Source organism: Scyliorhinus torazame, chromosome 16 (assembly GCF_047496885.1).
Source record: "Scyliorhinus torazame isolate Kashiwa2021f chromosome 16, sScyTor2.1, whole genome shotgun sequence".
Lineage (NCBI taxonomy): Eukaryota > Metazoa > Chordata > Chondrichthyes > Carcharhiniformes > Scyliorhinidae > Scyliorhinus > Scyliorhinus torazame.
The window spans coordinates 56,160,848-56,185,242 of NC_092722.1; the positions used below are offsets into that span (position 1 = coordinate 56,160,848).

The 24,395-nt window shown below is 47.3% G+C and overlaps 1 protein-coding gene across 5 annotated transcripts in view; it reads left to right on the top strand.

Annotated features, from left to right (window-relative positions):
• Positions 1–24,395, top strand: part of LOC140392826 (centrosomal protein of 104 kDa-like) — a 493,850-nt gene that overhangs the window by 66,603 nt on the left and 402,852 nt on the right. For all 5 annotated transcript variants that reach the window (XR_011935433.1, XM_072478500.1, XM_072478503.1 and 2 more), the window contains one exon: positions 8,239–8,412. Coding sequence is in view for 4 of the 5 variants with exons in the window: in XM_072478500.1 (XP_072334601.1) it covers positions 8,239–8,412 (174 nt within the window). In the remaining variant the exon portion in view is untranslated. The remainder of the gene's footprint in view (positions 1–8,238; positions 8,413–24,395) is intronic.

Below are 24,395 nucleotides of genomic sequence, written 5' to 3' on the forward strand. Positions count from 1 at the left end.
TTTCTCTGTACTGGATAAGGCACCGTTGGTGGGGGTGGCTTGTTCGGAATATTCTGCAATCGTGGTTTCTGACCGCACGCCGCACTGGGTGGATCTTCGGTGGTGTAGGGGTTGGGTGTGGGATTTCTGGCAGACAAGAATGTCTGCGAGAGGGTGACCTTCAGGGACCATTCGAAATTGTGGAGCTGAATAATACAGGTCATGGCCTCCACTCTGTGGGAGACATTGAAGTAAGGGGGTAATTTATTTGGATTCGCGCACATGGGGAGAGTGTGGAACGGGAAGAGAGGCTGATGTTAGTTCAGGACGTCCTCCGGGTGGACCGGAGATGCTCAGTGGTGCCAGAGAAGATGTTGTTAAAGGAGAGACCAGAGACTCCAGGTGCAGTAGGGCACCTGTGGAGGACCAGAGGGCCGGTTTATGACTCTGGGGGAAAAAGCGAGCAGGATGTTGCCGCATCAGTTGAGGAAGCAGGCAGCAAGAGAGATTGGAAGTGTGAGGGATGAGAGAGGTAAGGTGGTGTTGGAGGGGTGAATGGGGTCTTTGGGGTGGGTTTCCGTTATCTTGGGATATAGGTGGCGCGGAGTTGGGCCCAGCTGCATAAGTTGAACTTGCTGTGATTGGTGGGGGGTATGAAAGCTGACTTCCAGGAGGTGAGATGTGTTGCCCTCGTCTTTAGCAGGTCGTGTACAGACAGTGAAAATGACGGTGCTGCCCAAGCTTCTGTTCACACTTCAGAAGCTACCCATCTTTGTTCCTAAATCCCTTTTTTAGAAGGATGAATGGGATGATTTTGACGTTTGTGTGGCTGGGGAAGGCCCCACAGGTGAGGACGCTGTTTCTAGAAAGGGATCGGCGGGGTGGGGGGGACACCGCAAACATCGCAATGCTTAGGAAAAGGGTGGTAGAGGAGGGGTCAGTCTGGAGGCGGCGGCGTGGAGGGGATCAGCTTATGAGTACTGTTGGTGCCCTTCTGCTCTTGCCGTTGCGATACTCCGTGCGTCCAGTATCAGCGTTGAGGGTTTGGAACCAGAGTAGGCCTTCGGACTGGAAGGCAGGTCTCTGTGGGCGCCGATATGTGAAAACCATAGGTTTGTGCCGGCGGATGTATATAGAGGAGGTCAGACGCAAGTGGGAGGAAGAATTGTGGGCTGAGTTGGGAGCCTTGGTGTGGAGGGAAGCTTTGCGGAGGGTGAATACTTCCTTGTCCTGTGCGAGGTTAAGCCTCATCCAATTTAAGGTGGTGCACAGAGCCCACATGATGGTCTTGAAGATGAACCGTTTTTTTTTTGGGTGGAGGATGTGGTGTTCTTTGTTTGTTTAAATTAATATTGTTACGGTTGTAGTGTTGCTACAAAGAGCATGTTGACTTTGTACTAAATAAAGTGAATTTATTTACACTGCGCTATAAATTGTGAATTCTTAAGTATGCCGAAAAAGCTAAGTATTAGATTAAATAACTACAATACACAGAACTACTGGAAAAACTCACGATCTCCAACCCTCTCCTCACTCCAAGATCACATGGACCACCATGTGGGTTGTGAGATGTGCTCTTACTCCATCTATTGGCTGGATGTTGTAATTACACACTCCTACATGATCATTCATATATACAAAGATTATATACTAGATGTCATTACAGAGGGGGTGTGTGTGGGGGGGGTGTCCGAGGCTGAGGGGGTTTTCAAAGGAGTCTTCGGATTTAATGTCTGAGATTCCAGGTACACGGGTGGCTCTGAGTCAGGAGTTGGCGATATTTGGAGTGTCGGAAGATCCTGGAGTTCAGGTGGGGTGGGAGGCCGATAACTTGGCCTTTGGCTCTCTGATAGCCTGGAGACTGGTTTTGTGGGACCGACAAATCCAGTGAGCTCTCGGTATCGAGGTACATACAGCATTGGATAAGGAGAAAAAGGGGAATTTGTGTGTGGAGCCAGAGGATGCAGGTATGGTTATAAATGAGTACATTGGGTCTACTTGTACTTCAACAAGGCTTTTGATAACGTTTCACATGGGAGAATGATAGCGAAGGTAAGAGCCCATGGTATCCAAGGAAATTTGGTAAATTGGATCCAGAGTTGGCTGAGTGACAGAAAGCAGAGGGTCGAGTGGTGTGTTTCTGACTGAACGCCTGTCTCCAGTTGGGTCATGCAGAGATCAGTGTTCGACCCTTGCTGTTTGTGGTTTATATAAATGATTTAGACATGAATTTAGGAGGGTTGATTAGTAAGTTCGCGGATTATAACAAAATTGGTGGGGTGGTAAATGGTGAGAAAGATAGCCTTCGATTACAGAAAGATATCGATGGGCTGATCAGTGGCAAATGGAATTCAGTCCAGATAAGTGTGAGGTGATGCACATGGGCAGGACAAACAAGGCAGGGAAATACATGATAAATGGCAGCACCCTGGGGAACACTGAGGATCAGAGGTACCTTTGTGTGTATGTACATTGGTCCCTTAAGGTAGCAGGGCAGGTGGATAAAGCACTTGAGAAGGAATATAGTATAGTTTTCTTTAGTAGCCGAGGCATAGAGTTCAAGAACGAGGAGGTTATGCTAGAACTGTATAAAATGTTGGTTAGGCCACAGCTAGAGTATTGTGAATGGTGTTGAACACTTTTTAATCATTAGTGTGACTATAACTAAGTAACTGCAGCAATTCAATTTGGTGCACAATTGTTGATACACAATGCAAATAAACCTCAACAAAGCACAGCCAATGCATCTTGCAGGCTGCTACTAAAGCAAAGTCTGGAGAATGCTCAAACTAGGCCCCACAGCTAGAGTATTGTGTGCAGTTTTGGAATCCACATTATAGGAAGAATGTGATAGCACTGGAAAGGGTGGAGAGGAGATTTACCAGGATGCTGCCTGGCTGGAGAGTTTTAGTTATGAAGTGAGATTGGATAGATTGGGGTTGTTTCCTTGGAGCAGAGGAGAATGAGAGGGGGCATGATTGGGATGTATAAAATTGAGAGGCATAGATAGAGTAGACAGGAAGAAACCGTTATCCTTGGCGGGGGTATCAATGACCGGGGGCATAGATTTAAGGTAAGAGGCAGGAGGTTTAATGGGGATGTGAGGAACAACGTTTTTTACCCAGAGGGTGATGGCCATCTGGAACTTACGATGTGTGAAACGGTGATGAAGGCAGAGATCCTCATGACATGCAAGAAGTATTTAGATGTGCCCTTGCGATACCAAGTCGTACAAGGCTATGGCCAAGAGCCGGAAAATGGTATTAGAATCGTTGGGTGTTTGGTTTTGGCTGGCATAGACACAATAGGCCGAAGGGCCTTTTCTATGTAAACCCCCATGACTCTAATTTCTTAATCAGATGAATAATTTGCTTTCAATTCCATAAGCTTCAACTTTGGCTAACAATCTGTCATAAGGAACTTCATCCAATGCCTTCTGGAATTTCATATAAAAACAACTATGGACATTCCCCTCTCCACTAATTTAGCAACCTCTTCAAAAGGAAAAATTAGTCACGTTTGTCAGATCTGACCTTCCCTTTACAAATCCATGGTGGCCACAAATTTTAAATTTAACTTATCCTTCATTGTAACAAGGTGGTAATTTCCCAGCAGTTGTTGGACTAACTATTTTTTTTTTTTTGTTTTGTTTTTTTTCTGCCTCGCCTTTTTTGTGGAATGACATAGTTTTCCAACCTAAAAGCTTAATTCCTGAATTAAAGAGCTTTGGAAGATCAAAGTACATTCAAATGTTTATAGCCACTTCCTTTAAACCCTGGAATAAAAGCTGCTTGGTTGTGGGGGCTTGTCACATTTCAATGCCATTTTCTTCATTTCTAATTAATGTACTTGAAATGAATGAAAATCGCTTCTTGTCACAAGTAGGCTTCAATGAAGTTACTGTGAAAAGCCCCTTGCGTGAAGTTTGGTGAGTCCCTGTTCCTGATTCAACATTAGTTTCTTTGGGATATCCAACATGCTATTCTCTCACTAATTTAAATATTAATGCAAACTAATTCACTGTCTGCCATTTCCTCATTAACACATATAGCATCACTATTGTCAGTTTTAAGAGGCCTCAGTTTCTCTGAACCACCTGTTATTTCTTATTGGCATTGTGTTTTTACATTGAATTTGACATTCACAGAATCATAATTTTGCAGTGCAAAAGAAGGCCATTCAGCCCAATGTGTCTGCACCTGTTCTCCAAATGAAAGATTCATCCAGTGACATTGCTCCACTTTCTCATAACCCTACATATTCTTCCTTTTCATGTAACATTTGAATCCCCTTTTGAATGAAACTGCCTCCACCCCATTTGCAGACAGAGCATTCCAAACCATAAATGTTCACAGTGGAAAACGTTTTTCCTCGGGTAATTTTTGCTTCATTTGTCGATCTGTGTCCTTTTTTTTTTTAATCGATTCCTTTAGACTATACGTCAGGAGAACTTTCTAGCATTACAATTACACTTCTGAAATACATTGGCTACAAAACATTTGGGATGTCCTTTGTCATGATCGATACTGCAAATGCAAGCCTTTTCTCCCCCTTTTAATTATGTGAGTTCAACCACAATGTAATGAATTAGTTTATAGCTAGTAGGCTATGACGGTTCTTTGCACGTGCCTGCCTTGACTTTGCCACATTAGAATTATGACATTTTAACTGAAATTTATTGTAAATTTAGTTTTCTGCTCTTCAGGAGAAATGATGCTACTTTAGTGATTCTGCATTTTGTTTCTTTTTCTATTTTGAAGGAGTCAAACAAAATTCATCCAAAGAGTCATTATGGAAAGTAAATATGATATTAAATAAGTCGTGGATGCCATTAAAAGCTGGCAAGAGGCAGAAATAACTAAGTCCACAGAATCATAGATTCTCCTGAACCCCCTTAAGAATTTTAATTTTAACTCTTAATTTATACTGTCTGTTCATGTTCCTGCCAAAATGCATCCATATTGAACTTCATCTGCTACCTATCTACCCACTCAACCAACTTGTCTGTCCTTAATTAATAATCTTGTTTTCTAACAGTTTACTAGAAGTAAATCTGGGCGACTTCCTGCGGTTGGAGAAGAAGAGGCTGTTTAGCACAGGGTTAAATCACTGGCTTTGAAAGCAGACGCAGGCAGGCCAGCAGCACAGTTTGATTCCCGTACCAGCCTCCCCGAACAGGCGCCGGAATGTGGCGACTAGGGGCTTTTCACAGTAACTTCATTTGAAGCTTACTTGTGACAATAAGCGATTTTCATTTCATTTCATTTTCAAATTCGATAAATGGTCTGTAATTTACATATTACAAAACCCATGTTGTTAAATAATGGAAACTGGAAATTATGGTTTGACATTTTTAGATTAACTTTAACAAGCTCACTGCAGAGCCAGTGATGGCGACTTAAAGTAAAGCGGCGTGCCTGCCAAACTGGAAGCATTACCCTCCTCCTCACCTGCTGTGTCACCATCATGTTATTTAGAATTTTATCCTTTCACCTCCATTATTTTCCAGAATGCAATGATGATCTGGGTAGTGTGGTTCCATTATGCCTGTGACTCTTGGGGAGCTTTGTCTAGTGGCTTTCTTGATTGGGATCTTAATCTGTCGGCATGCCTGTGAGAATCCCACAATCAAGTTCAATTTTGCCCTTGCTTGTCAATCACGTGGACAACATGTAATTACAGGATAATCGTTAGGAGCAGAAACACTAATTTTCCACACAGCTTCCTGCAGGTTAAGACACCTGCAAAATACACTTATTGAACTTATTACTGTATGCAGTATACAACATATTAAATAAGTGAACAATTGATAGAAAAGAAAACTCAGAATCTTAGTTCACAAAGTTTTTATAATGAGAGCAACCCAGAGTAAAACAAAACCAAGGCTATCTAGTCCATATACAAAGCTGTTAAAGTTGTTCCTAATACCTGCTTCATCTTTAGATCCCATGATAAACATGGTCCCCATGACATTGGGCACAACCAGTATGAGGTTTATGACCTTCGCTCATACATTTATGCTTGATTCCTCAAGTCTTCCTGTGATGCATGTGCAAAATTGGTTAACATTGTATTTGTCCCTTTCTTTTGATACTGTTGAAACCTTTTAAATACCTATCCCTGACGCCTGTGTCTTGCAAACTATCCATCTCATCACTGCCCTCGGAAGTTCTTGGTTGTTTCCTCAAATCCATGCACACCTCTCCTGCAGCTCTTTGAATTTCTTCACTCCACTTTCTGCCCTGCTCAAGTATCAAAATTACAAGTTATGTCCTCTTTGCAATAACTGCAAAGCATTATCCTCTCTTGTCATCTTTACTTGATGGACCATGCCATCCTCATTCCACACGGCAGCACGGTGGTTAGCACTGTTGCTTCACAGCACCAGGGACCCGGGTTCGATTCCTGGCTCGAGTCACTGTCTGCGTGGGTTTCCTCCGGGTGCTCCGGTTTTGTCCCACAAGTCCCGAAAGACGTGCTGTTAAATGAATTGGACATTCTGAATTCTCCCTCTTGTGTACTCGAACAGGTGGCGGAGTGTGGCAACTAGGGGCTTTTCACAGTAGCTTCATTGCAGTGTTAATGTAAGCCTACTTGTGACAATAATAAAGATTATTATTATAAAAGGGTCAATAAAAATGAGGATGAATAAAAATGCACAGACAGTGACCCAAGCGGGAATAAAACCCTGGACTCTGGCACTGCGAAGCAATCGTGCTAACCCTGTGCTACCGTTTTATAGACCTCACTCTTTGCTTCATATTCTTTTGAGTTTTCTTGTATCTTTGATTCTCATTCCACAGCTCTTGGCTTTTGCATTCTAAAGAATGGCCAACGCCCTGGAACGTGGGCACCTTGGCAATGGCACTACCAGGGTAACATGGTCAAGCTGGCACGAGCCCTTCCCAAATGTCAGGTCCTAGGGGTGTCATGCCCATGAAATAATGGTAGCGGGGAGGGGGTTTGAAGGGTGGGAATATGCAGGACAGGTAAGTAGGGACCTGCAGGACAGGTGATGGTCCTAGAAGAGGAGGGATGCTGTTCGGGGGGCGGGGGGCTAGTGCCCATGTGTGTGGTGGGTGACATTTCCCATGGATGGAGAGTGTGGGGGACCCACAAACTCACTTGGAGATTGGGTCCCTTTCAAAATGGCATCCCGGACTCTTAGTTGCCCAGTGCTGAAAAAAATTCTACTTGTGGGCTAAATCGGTGAAAAACTCCCAAGGACCAAAAAAGGTGACTAAATGTCATTGAATAGCAGTGAGGAGATCTCCGGCAGAGCTGGCGGGAAACTCCCTGAAAAACCGGCCACAAATGAACGTAGAAATTTTTCCATTGAATTCCGCTCATAGGGGGCGTCATTCTCCGACCCCCCGCCGGGTCGGAGAATGGCCGTTGGCCGCCGTGAATCCCGCCCCCGCCAAAGTCTCCGCTCCCGGAGATTGGGCGGGGGCGGGAATCCGGCCGCGCCGGTTGGCGGGACCCCCCGCTGGATTCTCCGGCCCGGATGGGCCGAAGTCCCGCCCAGGAATTGCCTGTCCCGCCGGCGTAAATCAAACCTGGTATTTACCGGCGGGACCAGGCGGCGTGGGCGGGCTCCGGGGTCCTGGGGGGGGGCGCGGGGCGATCTGACCCCGGGGGGTGCCCCCACGGTGGCCTGGCCCGCGATCGGGGCCCACCGATCCGCGGGCGGGCCTGTGCCGTGGGGGCACTCTTTCCCTTCCGCCTCCGCCACGGCCTCCACCATGGCGGAGGCGGAAGTGACTCTCCCCACTGCGCATGCGCGAGAAACTGACAGCGGCCGCTGACGCTCCCGCGCATGCGCCGCATTTCCGCGCCAGCTGGCGGGGCAACAAACGCCATTTCCGCCAGCTGGCGGGGCGGAAATCCCTCCGGCGTCGGCCTAGCCCCTCAATGTTGGGGCTAGGCTGCCAAAGATGCGGAGACTTCCGCACCTTTTTGCCGGCGCGATGCCCGTCTGATTTGCGTCGGCTTTGTCGCCAGTCGGCGGGCATCCCGCCGTTGGGGGAGAATTTCGCCCAGGATCTTTGGTTTTATAAATAGAGACATGGGGTACAAAAGCAAATTATTATACTAAACTTTGATAAAGCACCGGTTAAGTCTCACAGAAATAATTCATGATATTTAACAGCAATTTTGAATAAACAAACGTTTCTTTGAAAAGCTGTTTGTGATGAAGATAAATTTGTTTGTGTAAAATGTGTTGATCATTTTTATTTGCTTGTGCCTTTTTCTTAGGTTTTCCAAGCATCTCTGAAGTTACTAAAAATGTTGATTGCACAATATGCACCCAAGCACAAGCTGGGCAAAGTAGAAATCGCACATTGTGTGGAGAGAACATTGCCCATTCTCCTCAGCAAGACTGGAGATGCCACAACACATCTTCGAGTGGCTGCAATTAATTTTATCCAGGTAAGGCGAGCATGAGTTCCTCCGTGCTTGTGTATTAAAACCTCCTAGAATTATGTTTATAGAGCAACTACACATTCTCAAATTGAGATGTCTGTCAGCTGATTTTGTTTGCCGTTACCAGGGAACAGTCCCTCTCTTACACAAGCTTCATATTGACATTTTCGTGTGCACTGGAAGCAATACATTTTTAAAAAAATGTTTAAATTTAGAGTACCCAATTCATTCCTTACTATTAAGGGGCTATTTAGCGTGGCCAATGCACCTAGCCTCCACATTTTTTGGGTCGTGGGGGCGAAACCCACGCAAACACGGGGAGAATGTGCAAACTCCACATGGACAGTGACCCAGAGCCAGGATCGAACCTGGGACCTCGGTGCCGTGATGCTAACCCACTGCGCCATCGTGCTGCCCAGATCTGGAAGCAATACAGGGACATTCTTGTCTTGTAGTTTCCTTTTGAAATTATCTTGCATAGATTAATTGATGCCCACCTGGTGTTAGTTTATTTTATGCAAGTAGCAACCTTCTTTTGATGAACATTATGCAAATCCTTACACTTGTAGTGTACCTTGTGTTATTTCTTGACTTTTTGGACGTAAAGTGTCAACCAAATTCCACTGCCAATTTTGCACTTGGATCAAAGTATGTAGAGATGAATGAGGAAGATTACCCATTTTGGCCGGCAGGATGCAATAATTGACCTCTGGGTCCTCGCGTTGTGGAGGAAATTCAGCCGTAGATCCAAATCCTAATTTTTGTTAACCTATTAAGCAATCTTGGAGAGCACAATTTATGGGTACAGTAAGATGTCTCACAGCACCAAGTTAAAGCCCAACAGGTTTATTTGAAATCACAAACTTTTGGAGCGTTGCTTCTTCACCTGATAAAGGAGCAGTGTTCTGAAAGTTTGAGATTTCAAATGAACCTGTTGGGCTTTAACCTGGTGTTGTGAGACTTGCTGTGCCCACCCCAGCCCAGTGCTGGCATCTCCACATCATATTTATGGATGTCAGAGGAACATAGGAAAATGGAGCAGAAGTAGGCCTTTCAGCCGTCAAGCATGCTCTAGCATTCAAACAGATCATGGCTGATCATCTGTGTGCCATTTCCCCCACATCTCTTTGATGTCATTAGTATCCAGAATCTATCATTTTCTGTCTTAAACATGTTCAATGATTGAGCTTCAACACCCCTCTGGGGTAGAGAATTCCGAAGAATATCCATCCTCTGAGTGAATAAATTGCTCATCTTCAGGTGAGACCAGGAAAGAGGTAAAAGAGGGGAGGGTGTCACCGTTTTGACCAGGGAATCAATTAAAGCAGTAAGGAGAGACGACATCTTTGAATGCTCTTCAAGTGAAGCCACGTGGTTAGAACTTAAAAACCAAAAAGAAACAATCACATTGCTGGCAGTGTTCTATAGGCCTCCTAACAGTCAGAGAGAAATAGAAGAGCAGATATGTAGGAAAATTTCAGAGAAATGGAAAAATGATAGGGTGGTGACAGTGGGGCGTTTCAACTTCTCCAGCATTAACTATGGTAGTCATAGTGGAAAGGTTTAAAGGGAGCGGAATTCTTAATGCATCCAAGAGAACTTTTTAAGTCCGTACATAGAAGGAGCTACAAGAGAAGGGGTGGTCCTGAAGCTTATTTTAGGTAATGAAGCCGGGCAAATGTTTGATGTATCAGTGGGGGAGCATTTGGCAGACAATGATTATAACCGTTAGATTCAAGATTGTTATGGAAAGGACAAGGATGGGCTTGAAATCAAAGTTCGAAACTGAGAGAAGACCGATTTTAATAAGATCCGATAGGATTTGGCCAGAGTGGACTGGGAGCAGACACTTTTAGGTAGGTAAATCTGACAGAACAGTGGGACGCATTCAAGAAGGAAAAAATGAGAATACAGGGCCAACATATTCCAATCAAGAAAAAGGGTGGGGCCAACAAATCCAGTGAACCCCGGATAATGAAGGAGAAACCGCATTGGATAAGGAGATTGTCATGATATCCACATCAGCATATCATGGTGCAATCACACACACACACTGATGGACAGGCAGTTGGACCAACCAGCACACACATAACATCGCAGCCAATCACCAGTGAGAGCACACTCACTATAAAACAGGGAACACCACAGTTCCTGCTCATTCCACCAGGAGATAGCTCAGAGCACAGAGCTCACAGCGTGCCACCCAGACATAGACCATGTGCTGAATGCCTCACTAAGATAGTGATAGGGCTGGGTCCACAGGTTAGCTGGTGAAGCACGTACCCAAGCCAGTAGTTAGTTATAACCGTTGTTTAGACAATAAAACAGTTGTACCATCTACAGCCGTGTTGGATCATTTGTGCATCAGAACACCCAACACGACAGAAATAAAGGGAGGCTTATGGCAGGTATTGTGGGCTTAAAACAGCAGAAACCCATGAAGCATATAGAATGTGCATAAGGGAAATTAGGAGAGCAAAAAGGGGCCATGAAAGGATACTGGCAGGTGAAACCAAGGAAAATCCTAAATTGGTTTACAAGTACATTAGGATAAGAGGATAACTAGGGAACGCGTAGGGCCCATTAAGGACCATAGTGGTAATGCTTGAGTGAGGCATGAGAATAAATAGCAGGGACGCTAGCAATCATTTTCAATTCCTCTCTGGCAAAAGGAGAGGTGCCAGAGGACTGGAGGATAGCCAATGTGGTGTCCTTATTCAAGAAAGAAGGAAGTGATAAACCAGGAAACTACAGGTAGTCAATCTAACCTCAGTAGTGGGGAGAGTATTAGAAGCATTTCTGAGGGGCAGAATTAATCTGCATTTGGAGAGGCAGGGATTAATCAAGGACAGTCAATATGGTTTTATTAAGGGGAGGTCATGTCTAACCAACTTGATTGAAGTTTTCGAAGAGATGACCAGGTGTGTAGGTGAAGGCAATGCAATTGACGTAGTCTACTTGAACTTCAGCAAGGCTTTTGATAATGCCCCAAATGGGAGACTGATAGCGAAGGTAAGAGCCCATGGCATCCAAGGAAATTTGGCAAATTCGATCCAGAGTTGGCTGAGTGGCAGGAAGCAGAGTGTGATGGTCGCGTGTGTTTTTCTGACTGGAGGCCAGTGTCCAGTTGGGTACCCCAGGGATCAGTGTTGGGGCCCTTGCTGTTTGTGGTTTATATAAATGATTTAGAAATGAATGGCGGGCGGTTGATCAGTAAGTTCGCGGAGGATGCGAAGATTGGTGGGTGGTAAATAGTCAGAAAGGATAGCCTGTTACAGGAGAATATAGATGGGCTGGTCAGATGGGCTGATCAGTGGCAAATGGGATCTAATCCGGATAAGTATGAGGTGATACACTAGGGCAGGATAAACAAGACAAGTGAGTATGTGATAAATGGTAGATCCCTGGGAAGCACTGAGGATCAGAGGGACCTTGGTGTGTCTGTACATTGGTCCCTTGAGGTAGCAAGGCAGGTAGATGCAGTGGTTAAAAAGGAATAGGGTATACTTGCCTTTATTAGCCGAAGCATAATGTTTAAGAGCAGGGAGGTTATGCTGGAACTGTGTAAACCTTTGGTTAGGCAGCTTGAGTTTTGTGTGCAGTTCTGGAATCCAGATTATAAGAGGGATGTGATAGTATGGGAAAGGGTGCAGAGAAGATTTGCCAGGATGCTGCCTGGGCTGGAGAGTTTTAACGATGAAGAGAGATTGGATAGACTGGGGTTGTTTTCCTGGGAGCAGGTGAGACATGATTGAGATGTATAAAATTATGAGGGGCATAGATAGAGTGGGCAGGAAGACACTTTTCCCATTTATGTAGGGGTCAATGACCAGGGAGCATAGATTTAAGGTAAGGGGCAACAGATTTGGAGGGGGTGTGAGGAAAAACCTTTTCACCCAGAAGGTGGTGTGAATCTGGAACTCGATGCGTGAAAAGTTGGAGGCAGAGACCCTGATAACATTCTTAAAAGTATTTAGATGTGCACTTGCGATGCCACAACATCCAAGACTTTGGATCAAGTGCTGAAAAAAGGGATTAGAATAGTTGGGTGATTGTTTTTGACCGGTGCAGATGCGTTGGGCCTTTTCTGTGCTGTGAACCTCTATGACTCCGTCTTAAATGACCTGTCCGTGACTCTGAGACTGTCACCTAGTTATAGATTATCTCCCCCCCCCACCCCCCCTTGCCTACCTTCATCTCCCCTGTCACATCCTGTACAAATTTTGAGTTTCCAGGAGTTTGCGCCTCATACTTGGAAAAACTGGAGAATGCAGTCCCACTTTCTTCAACCTCTCCTCATAAGACAATCCCACCATCCCAGGGATTATCCTGGTGAACCTCAGTTGCACTTTCTCTATGACGGGTATAGGCTTCCTGAGATAGAAACCAAAACTGTGCTCAAAAACCCAGTACCAAAACTATACACAACTGCAGCAAGACATCCATACTGCTATACCCAAATCCTCTTGCGATGAAGACCAAAAAAATAGTTGGTTTCCTAATTGATCAATGCAACTGCATGCTAACTATTTGAACCATTAACGAGGTCCCTTTGTATATCAACATTTCCTAACCCGTTACCATTTAAGAAATGCCCTACCCATCTATTTTTCTGCCAAAGTGGATAACCTCACACTTATTCACTTCATTCCATCTGCCATGTTCTTGCTCATTCACTTAGCCTGTCCAAATCTCCTTTAAGCCTCCTTGCAACCTCCTCAAAATATTCATTCCCACCGAGTTTTGTGTCATCAACAAATTTGCACTATTGAGTTTTGTGTCATCAACAAATTTGCACTATTACATTTGGTCCCTACATCCAAACCATTTGTATAGATTGTGAACATTCCTGTCCCAAGCACTAATTGTTGCTAGTAACAGCCTGCCATTCTGAGAATGATCTGCTTTTTCCTACCCTGTTTTGTCTGTTCTGTGCAGTATATTTCCCCCAATGGGTGGCACAACGGTTAACACTGTTGCTTCATAGCGCCAGGGGCCCTGGTTCAATTCCCGGCTTGGGCCACTGTCTGTGCGGAGTCTGCACGTTCTCCCTGTGTCTGCGTGGGTTTCCTCCGGGTGCTCCGGTTTCCTCCCATAGGTCCCGAAAGACATGCTGTTAAATGATTTTGACATTCTGAATTCTCTCTGTACCTGAACAGGCGCCGGAGTGTGGTGACCAGGGGATTTTCACAGTAATTTCATTGCAGTGTTAATGTAACCCTACTTTGAGACTAATAAAGATTATTATTATCTCGAGTGAACTAATTTTGTTTACTAATCTCCTTTGTGGGATCTGATCAAAAGCCTTCTGAAAATCTAAATGTCCTACGTCCACTTGTCCTCCTTTGTCTATGCTACAAGTAACATCCTCAGAAAGCTCCAAAAGGTTTGTCAAACATGATTTCCCTTTCCCAAGGCCATGTTGACTCAGCCCAATCATATTATTTTCTATAAGTGTCCAGCTATCACATCCTTTATAACCGATACAAACATTTTTCCCACCACTGTTGTCAAAGAAACAGATCTGTTGCTCTCCATTTTCTCTCCTGTCCATTATTAAATAATGGGGTCACATTTATTACTCTCTGGTCTGTAGGAACTTTTCTAGAAACTATTGAATTTTGATAGATAATACATCCAATATCTCTCTACCCTGTACCTATCTCATACTCTGGGGTGCAGCTTTTCTGGTCTAGGAAGGTCAACTTTCAATCCAATTACATTTTCAAGTGCTACCTTTTTATTAATACTAATTTCTTCCAATTCCATATTTTCACAAGTCCTTTGGTTCCCTAGTATTTCTGGGAGATTCGTTGTATCTTTGTGAAGTTAGGCGCAAAGTAATTGTAAATTCTCCTGTCTCTGCTTGTAATGTCGAGCTAGAGTTAGGCTATGATGTCTCCATGGTTGAAAAGTTGTTTGACTTCTGACTAGATGTGAACATGAATTGCTTGGATGAGATAGCAGAAAGTCTGGAATTTTACTCGCAATTTCAGGGGAGAAACATAAGATGTCAGAGGGGGTAATAATTTGGGTTTATCATGAGGATTGGATTGTGCTTTACAGGGCTATGTTTCATATGTACAGGAATTGTTTGTCAAGAAGAAATTCAGTGTAATATGGGTTCTGGCAAATTTAAGCCTAGTTACTGACTGTTGCTTTAGCCATACTCCTGGACTGTAGACATCTGACTCAGTGCTGAATAGTTTATTTCAAATACCATTTTTACTTTGCAGATGACGCAAGGAGATATCGGCAAGTGTAAAGCACGTATAATCAGTCGAACAGCTATTTGCTTTGGCAAGTGTGTGTATGAAAGAAATAGTTGTCAATAGGGCACTATTTCATGTAATTTCTTGTACTTCCTTCCAAATATTTATAATGGTTCTCAATAGGGATTTACAGCATTCTGAAGATTGCTGGTGCAGGCATCTACTGACTTGAGCGTTTGTGAAGGTCCCTTTCTCTTGCATGTTACGTGCTGATAGATTTGTAGAACTGCCACAAAGGTCGTCTTTCTGTATGAAAGAAAAAAATGTGGTCTCAAATCCAGGCAAATCTATTACTTATTTTTAGTGGAACGGTTTGCCAGAATTCCTGATGACCGTACTGTGCAAGTTCCCAGGGCAAGGACTAGAATGTATCCATTGTGGATATCTGTGGACTATTGACGTTGCTTCAAATCAACAGAGACAGTACAAAATGGAGTATATTTCTGGCATCTGTTTCTAAGTTCTGTCGCCAGAGTGGCAATCACTCCCTATGGCATCCATCCTGACCGTTCCATGTGGTTTCTGTTGATCGAGTAATCCACTGAAAATTGTCCTTTATTGGATATTTTTAGTTGTGTCAAAAGTACTCTGGAATTTCCATTGACCTCACATTTCACTGTTACCCTGTCCCAAAGTGTATAATATTTTTACCCACATAAATCAATTCCTGGACTTCAATTCAAGTTGTGTTAAGATGCTAATTATCTGTGATGTGAATCTTGGTGAGACTTCTGATCATTACTATAAACATAGTCATGGAGAAATATGCTGAGGATTGTAAACTGCAGTTGATTGGCGAATCACTGCCTTGGGCAATGTATAGATATTTAAAAAATATATATATATATTTTATTCAAATTTTTTTCCCCGGCCAAACCAAACAGTACAAAAATTTTTCCCTTTTACAACAATAAAACAATATAAATAATAGTGACCGTTTTTAACAAATAAATAAATATATAAACTAAATGGCAACTGCCATAACAAAATATTAACTCTCCCAAATAATAAAGTCAAACAAGCCAATATACATATCCAAGTAAAAATGTCCATACAAAAACACCCCTGAGGACCCACCCGAGCCCTCTTCCTCCGCCCCCCCCCCGCCCGGGTTGCTGCTGCTACTTTCCCAGTTCCTTTATAGTTCTGCGAGATAGTCAATGAACGGTTGCCACCGCCTGGTGAACCCTTGAGCCGAACCTCTTAGTGCGAACTTTATCCGTTCCAGTTTTATAAACCCTGCCATGTCGTTTATCCAGGCCTCCACGCCCGGGGGTTCAGCTTCCTTCCACATTAACAATATCCTTCGCCGGGCTACTAGGGACGCAAAGGCCAAAACATCAGCCTCTCTCGCCTCCTGCACTCCCGGCTCTTCTGCAACCCCAAATATAGCCAACCCCCAGCTTGGCTCGACCCGGACGCCCACCACCTTCGAAAGCACATTTGCCACCCCCACCCAGAACCCATGCAGTGCTGAGCATGACCAAAACATGTGGGTGTGGTTCGCTGGGCTTCTCGCGCATCTCCCGCACCTATCCTCTACACCGAAAAATTTACTGAGCCTTGCTCCGGTCATGTGCGCCCTGTGCAAGACCTTGAATTGTATCAGGCTAAGCCTGGCACACGAGGACGAAGAGTTTACCCTGCGTAGGGCATCTGCCCACAGCCCCTCTTCGATCTCTTCCCCCAGCTCCTCTTCCCCCAGCTCCTCTTCCCGTTTTCCCTTCAGCTCATCCACCATGATCTCCCCCTCGTCCCTCATCTCCCTGTATATGTCCGCTACCTTACCGTCCCCCACCCATGTCTCTGAGATCACTCTATCCTGCACTTCCTGTGTCGGGCGCTGCGGAAATTCCCTCACCTGTTGCCTCACAAAAGCACTCAATTGCATATACCGAAATGCATTCCCTTGGGGCAACCCATATTTCTCCGTCAGCGCTCCCAATCTCGCAAACGTCCCATCTACAAATAGATCTCTTAATTGTACTACCCCAGCTCTTTGCCATGCTCCAAATCCCCCATCCATTCTCCCCGGAACGAACCTATGATTGTTTCTTATCGGGGACCGCACCGAAGCTCCCGTCCCTCCCGTATGCCGTCTCCACTGCCCCCAAATTTTCAATGTAGCCACCACCACCGGGCTTGTGGTGTATTTCTTTGGTGAGAACGGCAACGGCGCCGTCACCATTGCTTGCAGGCTAGTCCCCTTGCAGGACGCCCTCTCCATTCTCTTCCACGCCGCTCCCTCCCCTTCTCCCATCCACTTACATACCATTGAAACATTGGCGGCCCAGTAGTACTCACTTAGGCTCGGTAGTGCCAGCCCCCCCCCCTGTCCCTACTACGCCGCAAGAATCCCCGCCTCACTCTCGGGGTCTTCCCAGCCCACACAAAGCTCATAATGCTCTTCTCAATTCTTTTGAAAAAAGCCTTTGTGATCACCACCGGGAGGCACTGGAACACAAAAAGGAATCTCTGGAGGACCACCATTTTAACCGCCTGCACCCTACCTGCCAATGACAAGGACACCATGTCCCATCTCTTGAAATCCTCCTCCATCTGTTCCACCAACCGTGTTAAATTAAGCCTATGTAATGTACCCCAATTCTTGGCTATCTGGATCCCCAGGTACCGGAAGTCCCTTGTTACCTTCCTCAACGGTAAATCCTCTATCTCTCTGCTCTGCTCCCCCGCGTGCACCACAAATAACTCCCTTTTCCCCATGTTCAGTTTATACCCTGAAAAATCCCCAAACTCCCCAAGTATCTGCATTATCTCTGGCATCCCCTCCGCCGGGTCCGCCGCATATAGCAACAAATCGTCTGCATATAGAGATACCCAGTGTTCTTCTTCTCCCCCCCACACTAAGTACTCCCCTCCACTTCCTGGAACCCCTCAGTGCCATGGCCAGGGGTTCAATCGCCAGTGCAAACAATAACGGGGACAGAGGACATCCCTGCCTCGTCCCTCTATGGAGCCGAAAATAGTCAGACCCCCGTCCATTTGTGACCACGCTCGCCATCGGGGCCCTATACAGCAACTGTACCCACCTGATATACCCGTCCCCAAAGCCAAATCTCCTCAACACCTCCCACAAATAATCCCACTCCACTCTATCAAATGCTTTCTCGGCATCCATCGCCACCACTATCTCCGCTTCCCCCTCTGGTGGGGGCATCATCATTACCCCTAGCAGCCTCCGTATATTTGTATTTAGCTGTCTCCCCTTCACAAACCCAGTTTGGTCCTCATGGACCACCCCCGGGACACAATCCTCATTGCCATTACCTTGGCCAGGATCTTAGCATCCACATTCAGGAGGGAAATGGGCCTGTATGACCCACATTGCAGCGGGTCTTTTTCCTTCTTTAGGAGGAGCGATATCGTTGCCTCTGACATAGTCGGGGGCAGCTGCCCCCTTTCCCTCGCCTCATTAAAGGTTCTCATCAGTAGCGGGGCCAGCAAGTCCAAATATTTCTTATAGAATTCAACTGGGAATCCGTCTGGTCCCGGGGCCTTCCCCGCCTGCATGCTTCCAATCCCTTTCACTACTTCCTCCGTCTCAATCTGTGCTCCCAGCCCCACTCTCTCCTGTTCCTCCACCTTGGGAAATTCCAGCTGATCCAGAAAGCACATCATTCTCTCCTTCCCGTCCGGGGGCTGCGCTTCATATAATCTTTCATAAAATGCCTTGAACACTCCATTCACTCTCTCCGCTCCCCGCTCCATCTCCCCCTCCTCATCTCTCACCCCCCCTATCTCCCTCGCTGCTCCCCTTTTCCTCAGTTGGTGGGCCAACAACCTACTCGCCTTCTCCCCATATTCGTACTGTACACCCTGTGCCTTCCTCCATTGTGCCTCTGCCTTACCCATAGTCAACAAGTCAAATTCTACATGTAGCCTTTGCCTTTCCCTGTATAGTCCCTCCTCCGGTTCCTCCGCGTATTGTCTGTCCACCCTCAGCAGTTCTTTCAACAACCGCTCCCTTTCCCTACCCTACTGCTTTCCTTTATGTGCCCTAATAGATATCAGCTCCCCTCTAACCACTGCCTTCAGTGCCTCCCAGACCACTCCCACCTGTACCTCCCCATTATCATTAATTTCCAAGTACCTTTCAATACACCCCCTCACCCTTAAACACCCCCCCTCATCTGCCAATAATCCCATGTCCATTCTACAGGGCGGAAGCTGTTGTTTTTCTTCCCCTATCTCCAGGTCCACCCAGTGTGGAGCATGATCCGAGATGGCTATAGCCGTGTACTCTGTCCCCGTCACCTTTGGGATCAGTGCCCTTCCCAAAACAAAAAAATCTATTCGTGAAAATACTTTATGTACATAGGAGAAAAACGAAAACTCCTTACTCCTAGGTCTACTAAATCTCCAGGGATTTACTCCTCCCATCTGCACCATAAAATCCTTAAGCACCCTAGCTGCAGCCGGCCTCCTTCAGGTCCTGGACCTCTATGTCCAGCCCTGGGTCCAGCACCGTATTAAAGTCTCCACCCATTACCAACTTTCCCGCCTCTAGGTCCGGGATGCGTCCTAACATACGCCTCATAAAATTGGCATCATCCCAGTTCGGGGCATACACGTTCACCAATACCACCGCCTCCCCTTGCAGTTTGCCACTCACCATCACATATCTGCCCCCACTATCCGCCACTATAGTCTTTGCCTCAAACATTACCCGCTTCCCCACTAGTATGGCCACCCCCCTGTTTTTTGGATCCAGCACCGAATGAAACACCTGCCCCACCCATCCTTTGCAAAGTCTAACCTGGTCTGTCCGCTTCAGATGCGTCTCCTGAAATATAACCACATCTGCCTTAAGTTTCTTTAGGTGTGACCCCTTGACGACTAGCCATTTCCTTTTTCAATCCAGCTCCTCACCCGGTTCCCACGTCGCTGTCTTCCCCCCCCCCCCCCCCCGCCCCGACCCCCCCTCCCATACCAGCTCCCCCTTCTCCCCAGCAGCAGCAACCCAGTTAACGCCCCCCCCCCGATAGATCCCAAGGTAGCGTAATTGCACCCCCCATGTTACTCCCAGAAGTCAGCAAACTCTGGCCGACCTCGGCTCCCCCCGTGACCTCGGCTCACACTGTGCGAGGCCCCCTCCTTCCTGCTTCCCTGTTCCCGCCATGATTACCATAGCGCGGGAACAAAGCCCGAGCTTCCCCTTTTGGCCCCGCCCCCAATGGCCGGCGCCCACAGCTCCTCATCCTCCCTCACCCCCTCCCCCACGACATGGGGAAGAGAGAAGTTACAGGGTCGCAGGTTTAACAATCTGGGAAGTCTTCTCTTTCCCCCTTTTTCCCCCCTTCATCCCACAAATTCACCCCCCCCCCCCGACTTCCGGGTGCGGCGATGACCAGCTGAGTCGCACGTTTCGGCAGCTCCCTGTGAAACGGACTTTTGGGCTCTTGATAGGAGCCCCAACGGCAATTTTAACGGCTGAAAACACCGTGTGGTAAACCAGAAGGGTGTTCCCCCTGGACACGGATGGAAAAAGGAGAGGAAAGTGGCCGGATTGCAGCGGATCCTTTGGAACAACGGCAAGGAAGGCAAGCAGAAACCAAGATGGCGTCGGAAGGTGGCAGTTTCATATGGGGCCCTGAACAACAAGAGTTTTTGAAACGCTGCGTGGAGGAGATAAAAAAGGAAATGAAGAAAGAGTTGTTGGCCCCGATATTACAGACGATTGAAGGGCTGAAAGAGGAACAAAAGACCCAGGAGCAGGAGCTTCGGGTCGTGAAGGCGAAAGCAGCAGAAAATGAAAACGACATACAGGGCCTGGTGGTGAAGTCGGAGATACAGGAGGCACACCAGAAACGATCTGTGGAGAGGTTGGAGGCACTGGAAAATAACGCAAGGAGGAACAACTTGAGGATTCTTGGCCTTCCTGAAGGTGTGGAGGGGGCGGACGTCGGGGCATATGTGAGCACGATGCTGCACTCGTTAATGGGAGTGGAGGCCCCGACGGGTCCGTTGGAGGTGGAGGGAGCATACCGAGTTATGGTGCGAGGATCGAGAGCGGGAGAAGCTCCCAGAGCCATAGTGGTGAGATTTCTCCGTTTTAAGGATAGAGAAATGGTCCTTAGATGGGCGAAGAAAACTCGGTGTAGTAAATGGGAGAACGCGGTGATCCGCGTCTATCAAGATTGGAGTGCGGAGGTGGCGAGAAGGAGGGCGAGCTTTAATCGGGCCAAAGCGGTACTTCACAAAAAAAAGATAAAGTTTGGAATGCTGCAACCGGCAAGACTGTGGGTCACATATCAAGGGAGGCACCACTACTTTGAGACGGCGGATGAAGCGTGGACTTTTATTGTAGAAGAAAAATTGGAATGATTGGACTACGAAAACGAACGTTTGGACAAAGTGGCGGGACGAGTGGGGGGGGGGGCGAAGAGGGATTGTATGATTAATCCTGCGGTATGGTAACTTTTCTTTCTCCCACAGGTGGTGATGGGGGGAGGTGGGGAGGGAGAGGAGATGGGGCGTTGGCCATGGGAGGCGGGGCCGAGGGAGAGGCGCGGGCTTGGTTCCCGCGCTATGATAATTATGGCGGGAATAGAGAAGCAGGAAGGAGGGGGGCGCCGCACGGGGCGAGCCGTGATCACGGGGGGAAGCTGAGGTCAGCCAGAGTTTGCTGACTTCTGGGAGCAACATGGGGGGAGTAATTACGCTAGTGGGGGGGGGGGGGGGATTACTGGGTTGCTGCTGCTGGGGAAAGGGGGGGAGTGGGTACGGGAAAGGATGGGCGGGGGGGCACCGTCTGGGAGAAATACAGCCGCGTGGGAACTGGGCGAGAAGCTGGAAAAAGATGATGGCTAACCGGCAAGGGGGGGGGGGGGGGGGAGAGAAGCCCCCCAACTCGGCTGATCACGTGGAACGTGAGGGGGCTTAACGGGCCGATAAAGAGGGCACGAGTACTCGCACACCTTAAGAAACTTAAAGCAGATGTGGTTATGTTACAGGAAACGCACCTGAAACTGATAGACCAGGTTAGGCTGCGCAAAGGATGGGTGGGGCAGGTGTTCCATTCGGGGCTGGATGCGAAAAACAGGGGGGTGGCTATATTAGTGGGGAAGCGGGTAATGTTCGAGGCAAAGACTATAGTGGCGGATAATGGGGGCAGATACGTGATGGTGAGTGGCAAATTACAGGGAGAGATGGTGGTTTTGGTAAACGTGTATGCCCCGAACTGGGATGATGCCAACTTTATGAGGCGAATGCTAGGACGCATCCCGGACCTAGAGACGGGAAAGCTGATAATGGGGGGAGACTTTAACACGGTGTTGGAACCAAGGCTGGATAGGTCGAAGTCCAGGACTGGTAGGAGGCCGGCAGCAGCCAAGGTGCTTAAGGATTTTATGGAGCAGATGGGAGGGGTGGACCCGTGGAGATTCAGTAGACCTAGGAGTAAGGAGTTCTCGTTTTTCTCCTATGTCCATAAAGTCTATTCACGCATAGACTTTTTTGTGTTGGGTAGGGCATTGATCCCGAGGGTGAGGGGAACGGAATATACGGCTATAGCCATTTCGGATCATGCCCCACACTGGGTAGACTTGGAGATAGGGGAGGAAACAAGAGGGCGTCCACCCTGGAGAATGGACATGGGACTAATGGCGGATGAGGGGGTGTGCTTAAGGGTGAGGGGATGCATTGAAAAGTACTTGGAACTCAATGACAATGGGGAGGTTCAGGTGGGAGTGGTTTGGGAGGCGTTGAAGGCGGTGGTTAGGGGGGAGCTGATATCAATAAGGACACATAAAGGGAAGCAGGAGAGTAAGGAACGGGAGCGGTTGTTGCAGGAACATTTGAGGGTGGACAGACAGTATGCGGAAGCACCGGAGGAGGGACTGTATAGGGAAAGGCAAAGGCTGCATGTGGAATTTGACTTGCTGACCACAGGCACTGCAGAGGCACAATGGAGGAAGGCGCAGGGTGTACAGTATGAAGATGGAGAGAAGGCGAGCAGATTGCTGGCACACCAATTGAGGAAAAGGGGAGCAGCGAGGGAAATAGGGGGGGTGAGAGACGAAGATGGAGAGACGGAACGGGGAGCGGAGAGAGTGAATGAAGTGTTTAAGACATTTTATAAAAAATTGTATGAAGCTCAACCCCCGGATGGGAGGGAGAGAATGATGGAGTTTTTGGATCGGCTGGAAATTCCCAAGGTGGAAGAGCAGGAAAGGATGGGATTGGGAGCACAGATCACGGTAGAAGAAGTGGTGAAAGGAATTAGGAACATGCAGACGGGAAAGGCCCCGGGACCGGACGGATTCCCAGTTGAATTTTACAGAAAATATTTGGACTTGCTCGCCCCGCTACTGACGAGGACCTTCAACGAGGCAAAGGAAAGGGGACAACTGCCCCCGACTATGTCAGAAGCAACGATATCGCTTCTTTTAAAGAAGGAAAAGGATCCGCTACAATGCGGGTCCTACAGACCAATCTCCCTCCTCAATGTAGATGCCAAGGTCTTGGCCAAGGTAATGGCAATGAGAATAGAGGAATGTGTCCCGGGGGTGGTTCATGAGGACCAAACTGGGTTTGTGAAGGGGAGACAGCTGAACACGAACATACGGAGGTTGTTAGGGGTAATGATGATGGCCCCACCAGAGGGTGAAACGGAGATAGTAGTGGCGATGGATGCCGAGAAAGCATTTGATAGAGTGGAGTGGGATTATCTGTGGGAGGTGTTGAGGAGATTTGGGTTCGGAGAGGGGTATGTTAGATGGGTGCAGCTGTTGTATAGGGCCCCAGTGGCGAGTGTGGTCACGAATGGACGGGGATCGGCATATTTTCGGCTTCATAGAGGGACAAGGCAGGGATGTCCTCTGTCCCCATTACTGTTTGCACTGGCGATTGAGCCCCTGGCGATAGCGCTGAGAGGTTCCAAGGGATGGAGGGGAATACTTAGGGGAGGAGAAGAACACCGGGTATCTTTATATGCGGATGATCTGCTACTATATGTGGCGGATCCAGCGGAGGGGATGCCAGAAATAATGCGGATACTTGGGGAGTTTGGGGATTTTTCAGGGTATAAATTGAACATGGGGAAGAGTGAGCTGTTTGTGGTGCATCCAGGGGAGCAGAGTAGAGAAATAGAAGACCTACCGTTGAGGAAGGTAACAAGAGACTTTCGTTACCTGGGGATCCAGATAGCTAAGAATTGGGGCACATTGCACAGGCTAAATTTGACGCGGTTGGTGGAACAGATGGAGGAAGATTTCAAGAGATGGGATATGGTAGCATTGTCAATGGCAGGGAGGGTGCAGGCGGTTAAGATGGTGGTCCTCCCGAGATTCCTTTTTGTGTTTCAGTGTCTCCCGGTGGTGATCACGAAGGCTTTTTTCAAAAGGATAGAAAAGAGTATCATGGGTTTTGTTTGGGCCGGGAAGACTCCGAGAGTGAGGAAGGGATTCTTACAGCGTAGTAGGGATAGGGGGGGCTGGCGCTACCGAGCCTAAGTGAGTATTATTGGGCCGCTAATATTTCAATGGTGAGTAAGTGGACGGGAGAGGAGGAAGGAGCGGCGTGGAAGAGATTAGAGAGGGCGTCCTGTAGGGGGACCAGCCTGCAGGCGATGGTGACAGCCCCATTGCCGTTCTCACCAAGGAACTATACCACGAGTCCGGTGGTGGTAGCTACACTGAAGATTTGGGGACAGTGGAGACGACATAGGGGAAAGACCGGAGCACTGGGGGGGTCCCC